This window comes from Thamnophis elegans, chromosome 1 (genome assembly GCF_009769535.1).
Source record: "Thamnophis elegans isolate rThaEle1 chromosome 1, rThaEle1.pri, whole genome shotgun sequence".
NCBI classification, from domain to species: Eukaryota; Metazoa; Chordata; class Lepidosauria; order Squamata; family Colubridae; genus Thamnophis; species Thamnophis elegans.
Genome location: NC_045541.1, coordinates 177,384,654 through 177,398,324, shown reverse-complemented (window position 1 = coordinate 177,398,324; position 13,671 = coordinate 177,384,654). Strand labels below are relative to the sequence as shown.

General features: G+C 43.4%; 1 protein-coding gene across 3 annotated transcripts in view; it reads right to left on the bottom strand.

Annotated features, from left to right (window-relative positions):
* LOC116515627 (scaffold attachment factor B1-like) overlaps positions 1 to 13,671 on the bottom strand; it is a 52,200-nt gene that overhangs the window by 27,930 nt on the left and 10,599 nt on the right. For 2 of the 3 annotated variants that reach the window (XM_032227874.1, XM_032227787.1), the window contains exons 2-9: positions 13,077 to 13,164; positions 11,699 to 11,763; positions 11,321 to 11,602; positions 6,854 to 6,916; positions 3,623 to 3,650; positions 2,092 to 2,677; positions 1,478 to 1,524; positions 1,000 to 1,100 (exon numbers count right to left, since the gene is read on the bottom strand). In XM_032227874.1, the coding sequence (XP_032083765.1) occupies positions 1,000 to 1,100; positions 1,478 to 1,524; positions 2,092 to 2,677; positions 3,623 to 3,650; positions 6,854 to 6,916; positions 11,321 to 11,602; positions 11,699 to 11,763; positions 13,077 to 13,164 (1,260 nt within the window). The remainder of the gene's footprint in view (positions 1 to 999; positions 1,101 to 1,477; positions 1,525 to 2,091; positions 2,678 to 3,622; positions 3,651 to 6,853; positions 6,917 to 11,320; positions 11,603 to 11,698; positions 11,764 to 13,076; positions 13,165 to 13,671) is intronic. The other variant, XM_032227958.1, reaches the window with a different exon arrangement.

Here is a 13,671-nt window from a genome sequence, read left to right as displayed (position 1 = left end):
CATTTTACTGACCTCAGAAGGATGGACAGCTGAATCAACCATGAGCCAGTCAGGATCGAACTGCCAAATTGCTGGCAGCCGGCAGTCAGCAGAAGTAGCCTGCATAACCATTGCGCCACCATGGCTCACCAAGATGTAATGTGTAAATGAAGACACACATATATCCATACCCATATATGCCACACACACAGAGAAAGAGTCAGGGAGATGTGTGTGTGTGTGTGTGTGTGTGTGTGTGTATATGTATGGGGCATATATGAGTATGCGTATGTATGTATGTATGTATGTATGTTTTGAGAGCAGGCATCAGAATTTCATTTTTTAATGAGTGCCAATGTCCACAGAAAAGTGACGTATAAAGGTTATCTCATCTTTATTTAGCCATGGCTTATTAACTAAACTGTGACAATCAACTAGGCTTTAAATACTGTTTTCTAAGCTGTAACCCATTCAGTGTGTTGTGTTTACTCCACACAGCAAGCCACATTATGGTTTTGTATTATGTGTGGGACCATACGCTGCTTGCAGACGTTCGTGGCTGTTCAATCAGTAAGTCACATCCGATTCTTTGGAACGCCATGGACCATAGCACACGGGCGCGCGTATGCACACACACACACACGCACACACACACACACAATGCCCCCTGGATGTTAGATAATAAATCCTGTACTTCCTTCTGGGTTATGTAGCATGGAATTTGAAGTTCAATGACTGAACTAGATTAACTGGTTAACTTCTCAGGACACGATTTGCAAGGGAATAATTTTGCAAGGATCACATAAATCTGTCAACAAGCATCGTAGCAAAGGTAGATGAATAATACCCCAAAATATCACGCTTAAATAAAAAATATGGAGCAAGTGGCCAAAAACAACCCTTATGTAGGGTCCTCTTTTTTTCTCATTTCCAATTTAAAAATTACTACTTTAATCAAAACATTTATCTGGCAATATTGAACCAACAAAAGTCATACCATTTTATTTCTATTCACCCTACCTTGCCATATTTGCTAAACAGGTTCTTCAGATCGGTTGCTCTGGTCGAAGAGGAAAGACCACTGACCCACAGATTTCTGCCAGAGCTAGGAGTGGAGCGACCTATATTTGGGCGTGGGGAGAAGGGAGGGAGAGGAGATATCAAACATCATCATCAGACAATTCAGCGTTACTTCCTGGGGAGCAACAGCCCAAGCTGTGTTCGATAAGGGAGGAAGGAATAGGAGCATGATTAACATGCCTGATGTAAAAACAACAAAGCTAATTACAGGTGGGAAGCAGGTGGATGGGTCTATCACGCGCAGTGGCCAAAATGATTAACATTGTATAAAGACAGGTATCGCTTTAATGGCTTTTACACTCTGACGATGTTAGCAGTGGCTAACGAAAGCTTTGTGAGCAATATATTTTAAAGTTCCGGAGATCGCAATGTCTGTTTCCACACACAAACACACACACACACACAGCCATAAACTTACCCTTCTCATCTTTGGAAGCACTTTTAGCCTCTGTATCCTCATTTGAGCTGAAGACGAGAAAGAAAAAAGATAAGAACATTATTCTGGAAAGCCATGTGGAAAATGAACAGGCATGACAATGGGTGCTATGATAAATACCTACCAGAGGAAAAACCAAAAAGAAAAAGGGAAAAAAGAATTGGGCTTTTACTAGGGAAGGGGGCACAGTGGGTCTTTAAAAGAAAAAATAAAAAACAACCCAAAGGAAAGTCTCCATTGACCACCAGAGAACTAACTTCTAATCAGGAATACAAAGTTAAGAAATGCAACCTTTTGGAAGATGGAGATGATTATATATTTATATATTTAAAAAATATATATTTTTAAATGCTTTAAGGAAAAAAAGAGCAGCCAAACGTACTCCTACAGAAACAAACTGTATAAGGACAACTTAAAAAAAAACAAAAAACAGAAAATCTACGTCGAAGGATAAGCTATCGTCTTGTTGGGGCCCTCAGCAGTGGGGGTGGGGGAGTTCACTGGAAGGCATCACAGCACATTTTTGGCATTCATAAATAACCAACGGGCGAGGGGGGGAAAAGACAGCATCTGGTCTAAAACGGAGAGAAACAAACCTCGTGTTCTGATCACCACCCTCTTGGGCAGAGGACTCTCTAGTGGCAGAAGGCTCCTCCTCAACATTAGCCTTCACTTCCATCTTCTCGGCCTCTGGACTAACCACTTGGGGACCTGTGTCCGATTCCGCGGTTTCCTCACTACAGGCTTCCAGAGTTTGGGCTTCTTTGCTACTCTCACCACCTCCACCTCCACCTCCACTCCTGCTCTCTACCGCTAAAGAGTCCGAGTCCGATTTGTCTTCCTCAACTGTCTGCTCGCTGGGCTCCCCTTTGGCTACCACTAAGAGCTTTGCATCGTCCTCCTGGTTCTTGGCCTCAGCAGGCTTTCCTGATTGGCTTTCCTTATCTACAAGGTCTTCGTCCGAGTGGGCAGGAGAGGTGGCAGCCAACATGTCTTCTTCTTCTCCTTCTCCTTCTTCTTCCTCCTCCTGCTCCTCCTCCTCCTCCTGCTCCTCCTCCACGGCTTCCTGTTTGCCCGGCCATGAATTATTCGTTTCCTGCTCCTGCTCAGCTTCGGAAGTGTCTTCTTTTAGGGGCTCAGATTTACAAGTGTCACCCAAAATGTCGAGCACTTTCTCATTTTCTATGGATTTAACAGGAATAGAATGGCACAAGGTTTAATCACCAGGGAAACATAGCAAAGACAAATGCCGGACGGGCATGGCTGCCCGACTAACACCGAGAGAGAGCTTAAAGGCTAACACAGAGATTGGAAAACCCTCTGGGCCAACCACATTCACACGCCTTAAAACCAACTGCAGTCTAACACGGCTATCAGAGCAAGGCCTGAAAGAGAGAAGGAAGAATAACCTTTATGCACAATGCTTCCTGGCGTGATCCTTGGCTGTCTTCACACAACTGCGACGCCTTTCCAATTCTTGCCAAGACTCGCTTCCAAGCGTGCGGGGGGGCGGGGTGTGTGTGCTTGTGCAGACGGCAATCGGTGCTTTTCGACTGTTCGGCTTGCAGGTTTTACCAATATTCTTTTTAAGGAGACTAAGTCCGCATGTGAACACCAGAAGAACTTCGGAAGTGATTCGAAATACGGTTGGAGTCCAGAAAGCAAAGTGGAAGGCCTTCCATGACCTTCCGTCTTCAGGGCTTCGCGTAGCCACTTAAAAGATTTGATCCCTGCTTTGACATTAATTCAACTGCACCTCTCTAGCCAAAGTTACCATCCCAAAGCCCTGAGCGATATCACAGGATCTGCTCGGCACGTCTTAACGGCTCCTTTATATGTGGGGCCCGGTCTGCTCCCCGGTGAAGGGATCTTAAGCAAAATTATCCTCTCACAAATCTGATCACTTGTGCGGTAAGGATCAAAGGTGCTCCCGCAGATCCGGTGATATGGCCAGATTTCCAATCTCTGTGGCTTTTCCTTTGGAGGTGTTCTGGACCGTGCACCATGTTAGAATAATGGACTACAGCTACTTATGGGATAAAAAACCAAAGAGTAACTCAAGGGACCGGTGTGCGAGACCTAGTGGAAAAAGCCCAGGAGGGGCAGAGGGTTTTTGAAATACAGTACCTGATTCCAAAGGAAACTCGTCAGGTTCCTATTAAGAAACAAAAGAAAAAAAGGGCTCAGGGTCCATTTGGCACGTGTGATTATTCGATTATTTATATTTCTGTATCTTACCCTCCTAGTCTTCTGTTGCAGAATCCTTAGTGCTCTCTGAGCTTGGTGGCTTTCTTGCAGACGTTTCATTACCAAACTTCGTAATGTCATCAGTGCTAGAAGGGAGGTACCTCACTCCCTTCCACAGCACTGATGATGTTACCAAGTTGGGCAATGAAGCATCTGCAAGAAAGCCACCAAGCTCAGAGAGCACCAAGGATTCTGCAACAGAAGACTAGGTTAAAGTTACCAAGGGACCCCACAGTTCAACCCTGAGCTAAAAATACAGGCAGTCCTCGACTTACAGCCATAATTCAGCCCCAAATGTCTGTTGTTAAGTGAGTTTTGCGACCTTTCTTGCCACTGCAGTGGCTCCGTTGTTCAGTAAATATGGCTTTCCTCGGTGATTCCGCTTGTCAGAAGGTTGCAAAAAGGGGGACCATGTGACCCCAGGACACTGCAACTGTCATACATATAAATCAGTTGCCAAGTGAATTTTGATCATGTGACCATGGGGACGATGCCATAGTTGAAAAACGGTTGTAAGTCGCTTTTTTTCAGGGATGTTGTAACTTCGAACAGTCACTACATGAACTGTTGTAAGTTGAGGACCACCTGTATTCTCTTCTGAGCCTCCTGGTTTTAATCCCTGCCTTTCTACTAATTTAGTGATGCCCTGGAGGCAGATGTTACACCACCAGCTCTCAACTTGAGTGCGATGCTTATCCTGGTTCACCATTTTCCTTCTACACCGGGGGTCCCCAATCCCAGGTCTGTGGATGGGCACCGGGCCGTGGCATGCCAGAAGCCAGGTTGTGCAAACAAGCAAAGCCCCATCCATGGGATGCAGGCAACACGTGAAACTACGCCCCCCTCCAGTCCACTAGTTATGCGACCCCCGATTGTAAAGAAAGTGTATATTTAATTACTCATATAACAACTGCAGCTAGAATTGTATTTGCATAAAATTGGAAAATGGAAAAAATTCCCTCGGAGGGAGAGATGATTTTTTAAGTGCAGAAATGAACAGGTTAATGTTGGCAATTAAGGAGAAGGAAGAATCAGAGTATTTATAAGATATGGGGATGTTTTTATCACTGGATAGAAAATGAATATAGACAAAAAGAAACAGAAAATTGAATAATTTGGAAAAGAAAGTAGAATTATAGGGGAGGAGTTGAATTAAAAGGCAATTGAAATGTAAATGTAAAGGCAAGATAAAAATAGATTAAAAATGATGTAACCGTTAAATATGATGACATAAAGATTGTACCCAGATGAAACACTGTAAGATTAATGATGTAAGAGTGGTTATGGAAAAATAAAAATAAAAACTTTTTTTAAAAAAAGAAAGAAAAACCTCTCCCCATGGAACTGGTCTTTGGTGCCCAAAGGTTTGGTGACCTCTGTTCTATACTACAACAGTATCAATAAATGGTATTTACAAGTCATCCTCATAATTATGATCATTGTACTACCCCACAATCACAAGAACACAATTCAGGCGTTTGGCAACCAACTCACAATTATAGCAATAGCATTTAGACTTATATATTGTTTCACAGTGCATCACAGTCTTCTCTAAGCGGTTTATACAGCCTCTTATCCCCGGGTCCTCATTTTACCAACCTCAGGAGGACGGAAGGCTGAGTCAACCTTGAACCGGTGACTCATACTCTTGGCAGTGAGCAGAGTCAGCCTTTGTAACAACTGTGCCACTACGACTTCCTTCCTACCTTCCTTTGCAAGCAATAGCGCTTTGACTTATATACTGCTTCACAGTGCTTTACAGACCTCTCTAAGCAGTTTACAGAGTCAGCCTATTGCCCCCAACAATCTGGGTCCTCATTTTACCCACCTCGAAAGGATGGAAGGCTGAGTCAACCTTGAGCCTGGTGAGATTTGAACTGCCAAATTGCAGGCAGCCGGCAGTCAGCAGAAGTAGCCTGCAGTACTGCACTCTAACCACTGGGCCACCGCAGCTCATTATGATGGCTGCTGCATCTTGCAGTCACGTGATTGTGACATTCCCAATCAGCTTCCGAAAAGCCAAGTCAATGGGGGAAGCCAGATTAGTTTATTGATGACTGCGCGATTCCCTTAACAACCAGATGATTCACTTAACAACATGGTAAAAATGGTTGGAAAGCCAGGTCTGGTCATGCGATCACATAACATCGCAGAGCAACCAATTGCACCCTTAAGTGGAGGATTGCTTTAATGGAACCCAAATATTTTCTGCTCTTGGCTACTTAGTTTCAAAGTTGCTTTTTGATAACTTGCATGTCAATGAATTGTTTGGGGCACCTGGAAAAGTTTCTGCCAAGAAGGCTATGAAGTTGTTAAAGAGATTTCTGAATACAGGTAGTCCTCAATTTATAACCATTCATTTAGGAACAGCTCAAAGTTACAACAGCAACGGGACAAAGGGATTTAGGACTGTTTTTCACATTTACAATGGTCATGAGAACAAAATTCAGATGCTTGGCAACTCATAGTTATGATGGGTGCAGTGTCCCAGGGTCATGGGATCACATTTTATGACCTTCTGACAAGCAAAGTCAATGGGAGAGCCAGATTCACTTAACAACTGGGTTACTAATTTATAAGCTGCAGTAATTCACTTTAACAACGGTGGCAATAGGGGTCGTGAAATGGGGCAAAACTCACTTAACAACAGGAATTTGGGGCTCAATTGTGCCCAAAGTTTTAAGTAGAGGAGTGCCTGTACAGGTGCCCAAATACAATTTAAATGCATACTCACAATTTTTATTTAGGCAGGAAATTTCAACATGTCTTCAATACCCAACTGCAACTCCAGTTCTGATGTAGAACTGAAAATCTAATTATTTTCTCCAAGGGGAAAAAAAAAAAAAGACTCCAAGCTCATAATATTGTTGCAAAACTCCCAAATATTTCTATAGCCCCATTCATGCCAGGAATAGAAGAGGGTGAAGCATCTAAATCTGATGGAAGCTTGCACAAACCATGGTGTGAGCATAACCTGGATCAGAACGTAACACTTTCTTGTTTAACAAAAAAATAAAATAAAGAGCAGGATTTTCCGCCCCGTGCAAAGAACAGAGAACTGAAAAAGAGCGTTAAACCTCTTTGCTTATATTATTAACCTCATAATCATACCTTCAGGGTTGCCAAATCATCGGATGTTAGATCTATGATGCTACTGGCCTCTTCAGCCTTTCCCTAAAAGAGATTTAAAAATAAATAAAAATTCATCACATTTCCTGAAAAGCTATCATTCCTTCACTAAAGTCAGGCCAGGAAATCGGGTCGCTCTCTCCTCGATCCATTATCCCCCCAAAACATGGTTGTTAGCCACACAAATCTACTCGCTTTCTCAAATAATAAACAAATATGAAAAATAAATGGAGCGGAAGAAATAAAATGTGATAGGACAAAATGAGAAATGTCTTTCGATGGGGATGCTTCAGTGGTTGATGCTGTCGTTTTCCTTCTGAATTCCTACCAGGTTTCAAATGGTCTAGGAAGCAGGGATCCCAGGCCAAGCCAACCACAATTGCTGGAACTTAACAGATCCACCATCCTTGGGGAACGTGAGGCTGGGAACAGGCTCTCTTATCATTTTTATACAGGTTGGATGGCACCAGTGGTGAAATCTAACAAAATTTTGCCACCGGTTCTGTGAGCGTGGCTTGGGGGGGGGTCATGTGACCGGGTGGGCATGGCCAATTTTCCTCACTTTTTAAAGCATTTTTTCCCCTACCAAGAGCCAAGGTGGCGCAGTGGTTAAATGCAGCACTGCAGGCTACTGCTAGATCAGCAGTTCAGCGGTTCAAATCTCACCGGCTCAGGGTTGACTCAGCCTTCCATCCTTCCGAGGTGGGTAAAATGAGGACCCAGATTGTTGGGGGCAATATGCTGACTCTCTGTAAACCGCTTAGAGAGGGCTGAAAGCCCTATGAAGCGGTATATAAGTCTACTGCTATTGCTATTGCTACCTATTTGCCCAAACCGGGAGGAAAATAATGCTTTAAAAAGTGGGGGGGAAATTGGTTCCAACAATTGCATGGCTCACAGCTGATCCGTGTGATCGTCGGAATCATTCCCCCCCCCCCCACATTTTAAAGCTTTTTTTTGCTACCAGTTCTAGAGAACTGGTCAGAACCGGTACCATTTCACCCCTAGATTGCACATAATACAAGCCGAAAGCAACAAGGCAACACGCACTGAAAGCATGCCAAATTCAGAGACTTGCGCCTCCAAGCACACCAGAAACAAGCATGGAGAATCTGATCTGGAAACGATAAGCCAAACACCGCCACAGGAATACACGTCCATATATTCAAATCCAAATATTAGAGCTATACAGGCGGTCCTCAACTTGCAACAGTTTGCCTAATGACTGTTCAAAGTTACAATGGCACTGAAAAAGGTGACTTTTTCATAGTTAAGGCCTTTGCAGCAGCCCCGTGATCATGTGATCGACATTCCGACGCTTGGCAAACAGATTGATAATGATGGTTGCAGTGCGTTGGGGGGGGGGGTTGTCATCCCTAATTAGGGATGACAACCAGCATCTGCGACCTTCTTAACAAGCAAAGCCAAGAGGGGAAGCCAGGTTCACTTAACAACCGTGTTACTAACTTCACAACTGCAGCGATTCACCGAACAACTGGGGCAAAACCCATGTCACCAATGTTCCGCTGAGCAACACAAAGTTTGGGGCTCCATTGTCGAGGACTATCTATACTGGATTTTGGATCCTCAACAGGCACATCTTAGGCAAATTTCTATTTGCCTTCTGCTCGCTAACCTGGGTCAGGAAGGCGGGAAGCCGAGTCGGAAAAGGAGACGCCACGAGCCTCATTGCAGGCCTTTGTATCCACCGTAAGAGAGGTTTATTAACTTGCAATAGGCCCTCAGGGAAGGCAATCGTTACCGCTCTGGTGGCATACAAGCCTGTTTGATGGCCCAGCCATCCCTGAAAGTCTTCTCCATGAAATGGGCCCTTATTCTACTATGTTCGCCCAGGGGACAAGATTGCATCTTGGTACTCCTCGATTTACAGCCGTTCATTCGCAGGTACAACGGCGCTGAAAAATGGGGCTTGGGACCGTTGTGTGGCAGCATTCCCTAAGGTCACGTAATCAAAGGCAAGAAGATTAGCCACTGACTCATATTTATGACTCGTGGCAGTGTCCCAGAGTCACGTGGTCCCCTTTTGAGACCTTCTGACCAGCAAAGTCAAAGGGGAAGCCAGATTCACTTAACAACCGCGTGACCTGACTCAACCCCTGCGGCGATTCGCTTCACCACTCTGGCGAGAAAAGTCGCCAAAATGGGCCAAAAACTCCTTTAGCAAATTATCTCCCTTAGCAACATAAATTGGGGGCACAATTGTGCTTGTAAGTTGAGGACTGCCTGAAAAGGAGCTGAAGGAAGAAAGGGGAAGTGGGGCATTATCTGTTAGCCCTTTTGGTGCATTTTCAAGCTTTCTCATTAAGGCCAGCTTCTCAACACTGAAGACTTTAAGGTTGTGTGGACTTCAACTCCCAAAGCATGGCTGGCTGGGGAATTCTGGGAGTTGAAGTGCCCACATCCTAAAGCCACCAAGGTTGACAAACACTGAACACAGGAAACTAAGATAGAGGAGAGCCAGGGAAGATTTGAGGCTTTGGGGTTTTTTCTTTAGGTCCGGGGATGGCTGTGGCTTTTAGAAAAGGGAGAAGGCTAAGCTTGTTTTAACTGAGACGGGACTTAAGTCTTCTTCGTGAGATGCCCTGCTTTGTCACAAGTGAGTCCTTGATCATAGGATCAAAAGAAAGCTTGGGGGGGAGGGGGGGAGAGATTCTCATAAATTATCCCAAATGCACAATAGTCCTCATAAAGCTTCCAATTCCCGAATTCTCCAGAAGTCAGGTTTAAAATCCACAGCTTCGGAAATCAGCCCAAAGTGGGTTTTTCATCAAAATAAAATTTGGATGCTATGCTAAACCGTGATTTGCTCCAATCCTTTTTGTGCGCCGAATAAACTATTGGCTAGATTCACACCAAAGTCAAACCCTAAATCATTCTTTTCATTGGCAGGGATGGAGGTTTGCAAAGAGGAATTTGAAATCCATTCTACCCAACTCATGACACAAATCTGCATTCAACAGTTCAGGCTACCTCTTGATCCTTCCCTGCCCCACAATTTAAATCTAGTTAAAAGACTACAATCACAGAATTGAATACCCCAATTGCAGGTAGTCCTTAATTTACAACCATTCGTTTAGCGAACCAAAGTTATGATACCAAAAACCATGATTTACAACTGATTCCCACATGTAATGGTCACGGCATACTCACACGATTAAAATTCGGATACTTGGCAATTGGCAGGTATATTTGATGGTGGAATCATGTGATCACCCTTTGTGACCTTCGCAGACATCTTCCAAAAAATAAAGTCCGTGAGGAAGGCCAGATTTGCTTAATGTCGGCATGATTCACTTAACAACCAAGGCAAAAGGGTCGTAAAATTGGGCACCAGTCACTTAACAACTGAAATCCTGCTCTCAAGTATGGTGGTAAATTGAGGACTACCTGCAAAACAAACATACAGGGAGTCCTTGACTTACAACCACAATCGAGCCCAAAATTTATGGTTGTTAAGTGAGAAATTTGTTAAATGAGTTTTGCCCCATTTTATGACCTTTCTTGTCACAGTTGTTAAGTGAATCACTGCAGTTGATAAAGTTAGTAACCTAGTTGCTAAGTGAACCTGGCTTCCCCATTGACTTTGCTTGTCAGAAGGTCGCAAAAGGTGATTATGTGACCTCGGGACGTTGTAACGGTCATAAGTATGAACCAGTTGCCAAGTGTCTGAATTTTGATCACTGGGGATGTTGTAAAGGTTGTAACTGTGAAAAATGGTCCTAAGTCACTTTTTTCAACGCCGTTGTAACTTTGAACGGTCACTAAACGTACCGTTGTAAGTCAAAGACTACCTATACTTTAGAATCTGTTCACAAATCATTTGCAAAAAAACATGTTTAGTAACTGAATTTTCACTCACATATTCTTTTGACCTAAAGGGATTAGGGAGACTACAAAGAAACTAAAACATTCGCCATTATTCCAAGCCATTTCTTAGTTTTTGAAAACACAACTAATATGGTTGCGAGACCAAGATTTCCCTTCCACTCACTCACAAGTCACACCAGTGACCTAAGCCTCCCTATATCCACCACTTTTTACACACATGAAAATGAGTGAATGGAAACACACACCGGGGAGGGAGGAGCACACACGGACGCACACAGCATTTCATTAATAAAACTTTCTGGGATTCCTAAACAAAGCATGCACTGAAAAACTAGAAGATGCAAACAAGAATATCATGGCTATGGATTCTCATTCATTCATACATTCATTCATTCTCTCTCTCTCTCTCTCTCTCTCACACACACACACACACACACACACACACAGACGTAAAGGTGGAGGGGATAAGAGGAAATTTATTTTTTCGATTCTGGATCATTTACGTCCTTTCAGGGGGAAGAAGAAAACGAAAAAAATAAAATAAAAAATGAAACGTTCATAAGGATGGCGAATATATCTGCCCCCGAAGAAGGTGCATACCATGGCTACTGGTATTTCTCTGGATTCTTCTGGCATGTCTGATAAGGATAGGGCTGCTGCCTCCATGTTAGCCAGAGCACCTCCTGTCAGCTGCTCTGGAAGTCCTCGCCTTTCTGCATCAGCACTCTCCTTACTGTCAAAGAGGGAGTCAAGTCTACTATCAGCACTGCTATCCTCTCGGCAGTCTACACCACTGCTGTTATCTATGACCGCTTCATCTAACACACTAATATCCATCATGTCAATATCCTGCAAGTTATCCAAACTTGCTTCAATATCCTCCTGCAAAAAGAAAAAAAAAGCCACATATATAATAGTTGCTGGGGTTCCGGCGTAGAAGTCTTACGGAGCATCATTCCGTACGTTCGTTCGCAATACCTGCCCATCTCCAGATTCGTCTTCAAGGCCATTGTCCTCTACTCCTTCTTCCTCGAGCCTCCGCCCTAAAAAGAACAGAATCCTTGAGCAAGCGCAAAAACACACACATATCTATCCGATCTGCCTACCGTTCTATCTCTATCTCCACATTTATCTCCACATCTATTTATCTCTCATCATCTATTTATGACTCCATAATCCCTTGCGGGGTAGAGTCTGGGCAATGAAACGAAGCTGTTTACTGGCCAGATGCCCTGCCTGTTGCCAATGCAGAGTTTTGTTCAGCGAGAGAAATATCTGTCTCTACCTAGGATCGAACTCACAGCTTCCTGATTGTGAGGCAAGAGCTCCACCTCTAGGCCACTGCACCACACACACACCCATCCATCTATTTCTATCTACAAGTAGTCCTCAACTTACAATAGTTCATTTAGTTACCATTCAAAGTTACATCACTAAAAAAAGTGACGTATGACCATTTTTCACACTTACAACCGCATCCCCCATGGCCACATGATTTATATTCAGAAGCTTGACAACTAACTAATATTTATGATAATTGCAGTGTCCAGGAGTCAGGCATATACCTTTTGTGACCTTTTGATAAGCAAGGTCCATGGGGAAACTAAATCCATTAACAACCATGTTATTAATTTAACATGGCAGTGATTCACCTAACAAATGTGGCAAGAAAAGTCATAAAATAGGGCAAATGTCTCACTTAACATTAATCTGGGGCTCAATTGGGGTAATAGGTTGAGGACTATCAGTATTTAACTCTGTCTATCTATCCCTTAAGTAACCTGGATCTATGCCATGAAGTTTTATACAGGTAGTCCTCAATTTACAACCACATTTGGGACTAGACGTTCAACAGTCAAGCAAAGTGGATATTAAGTGAATCATGTCCAATTTTATGACCTTTTTGCCATAGTTGTTAAATAAATATGGCTTCCCCCACTGACTTTCCCTGTCAAAGCTGGTTAGGAAGACACTGTAACCATCATATATACATGCTGATTGCCAAGGGCCATTATTTTGATTATGGGGATGGCTGTAAACGTAAGTATTGATTGTAAGTCAGTTTTTCAGTACTGTTGCAACTTCCGTTACTACAACAACTTATATAATTGTTTCTCAACCTTATTGGCTGGAAAGTTTGGGAATTGAAGTCTGCATGTCTGAAAGTTGTCAAGATTGAGAAACACTGAACTACAGAAAGAGTTTTCAATCCTTCTGTTACTTCCCTGAGCGCAGCAAATGTTATGAGGCCATCAGTGTACCCAGGTCTTAAAACAATCACTCAGCATTTGCAGAGCAGGAATTTGATATCTATTAACCAATTTTACCCTCCGCCTTTATCTATTTCCTTGTATACCTTTACTGCTTCTTTTTGGCACTTTCTTGGGGGTTATTTCGGACACTACTGGAATCTCATCAGGGTGTCCTCCTTCTTCCTCAATAGCCTGTTAGAAAGAGACAAAGTCAGCATGGTAAACAGAGCAGTATTGAATTTGGCAGAAAATACCACAAAGGAAGAAGTGTAGTAAGCAGTGCTCCATCCATGATGGCCATTGACTTAGAAAAGAATAGAACCCTTTATTGGCCCAGTGTGATTGGACACACAAGGGATTTCTCTCCAGTGCATATGTGTACATACAAGCAACAAGAGATAAATCATTATCAGGCTCTTCCAGCTGACATCGCAGCAATATCGGACACAGGGAACAGGTCTCCACATTCCCTGTGCTGAGTTCTCCCTGTTTGTAGGCTCCAAGAGGAGCCAAATCTGCTCTGTAGGGGTGGTGAAGCTAAGGTGGGGTGCCTAGAGAGGTCATGGGAGGAATCACAACTCTCCTGCTGAACCCCGAGCTTTTTTCCCTCTATGCCACAGCAAGAAGAGGCAGCCTAAAGATGGCTGCCACAAAGCTAGGACAGCCGAGAAACATCTAAGCATTGTACTGGTGCAGAGT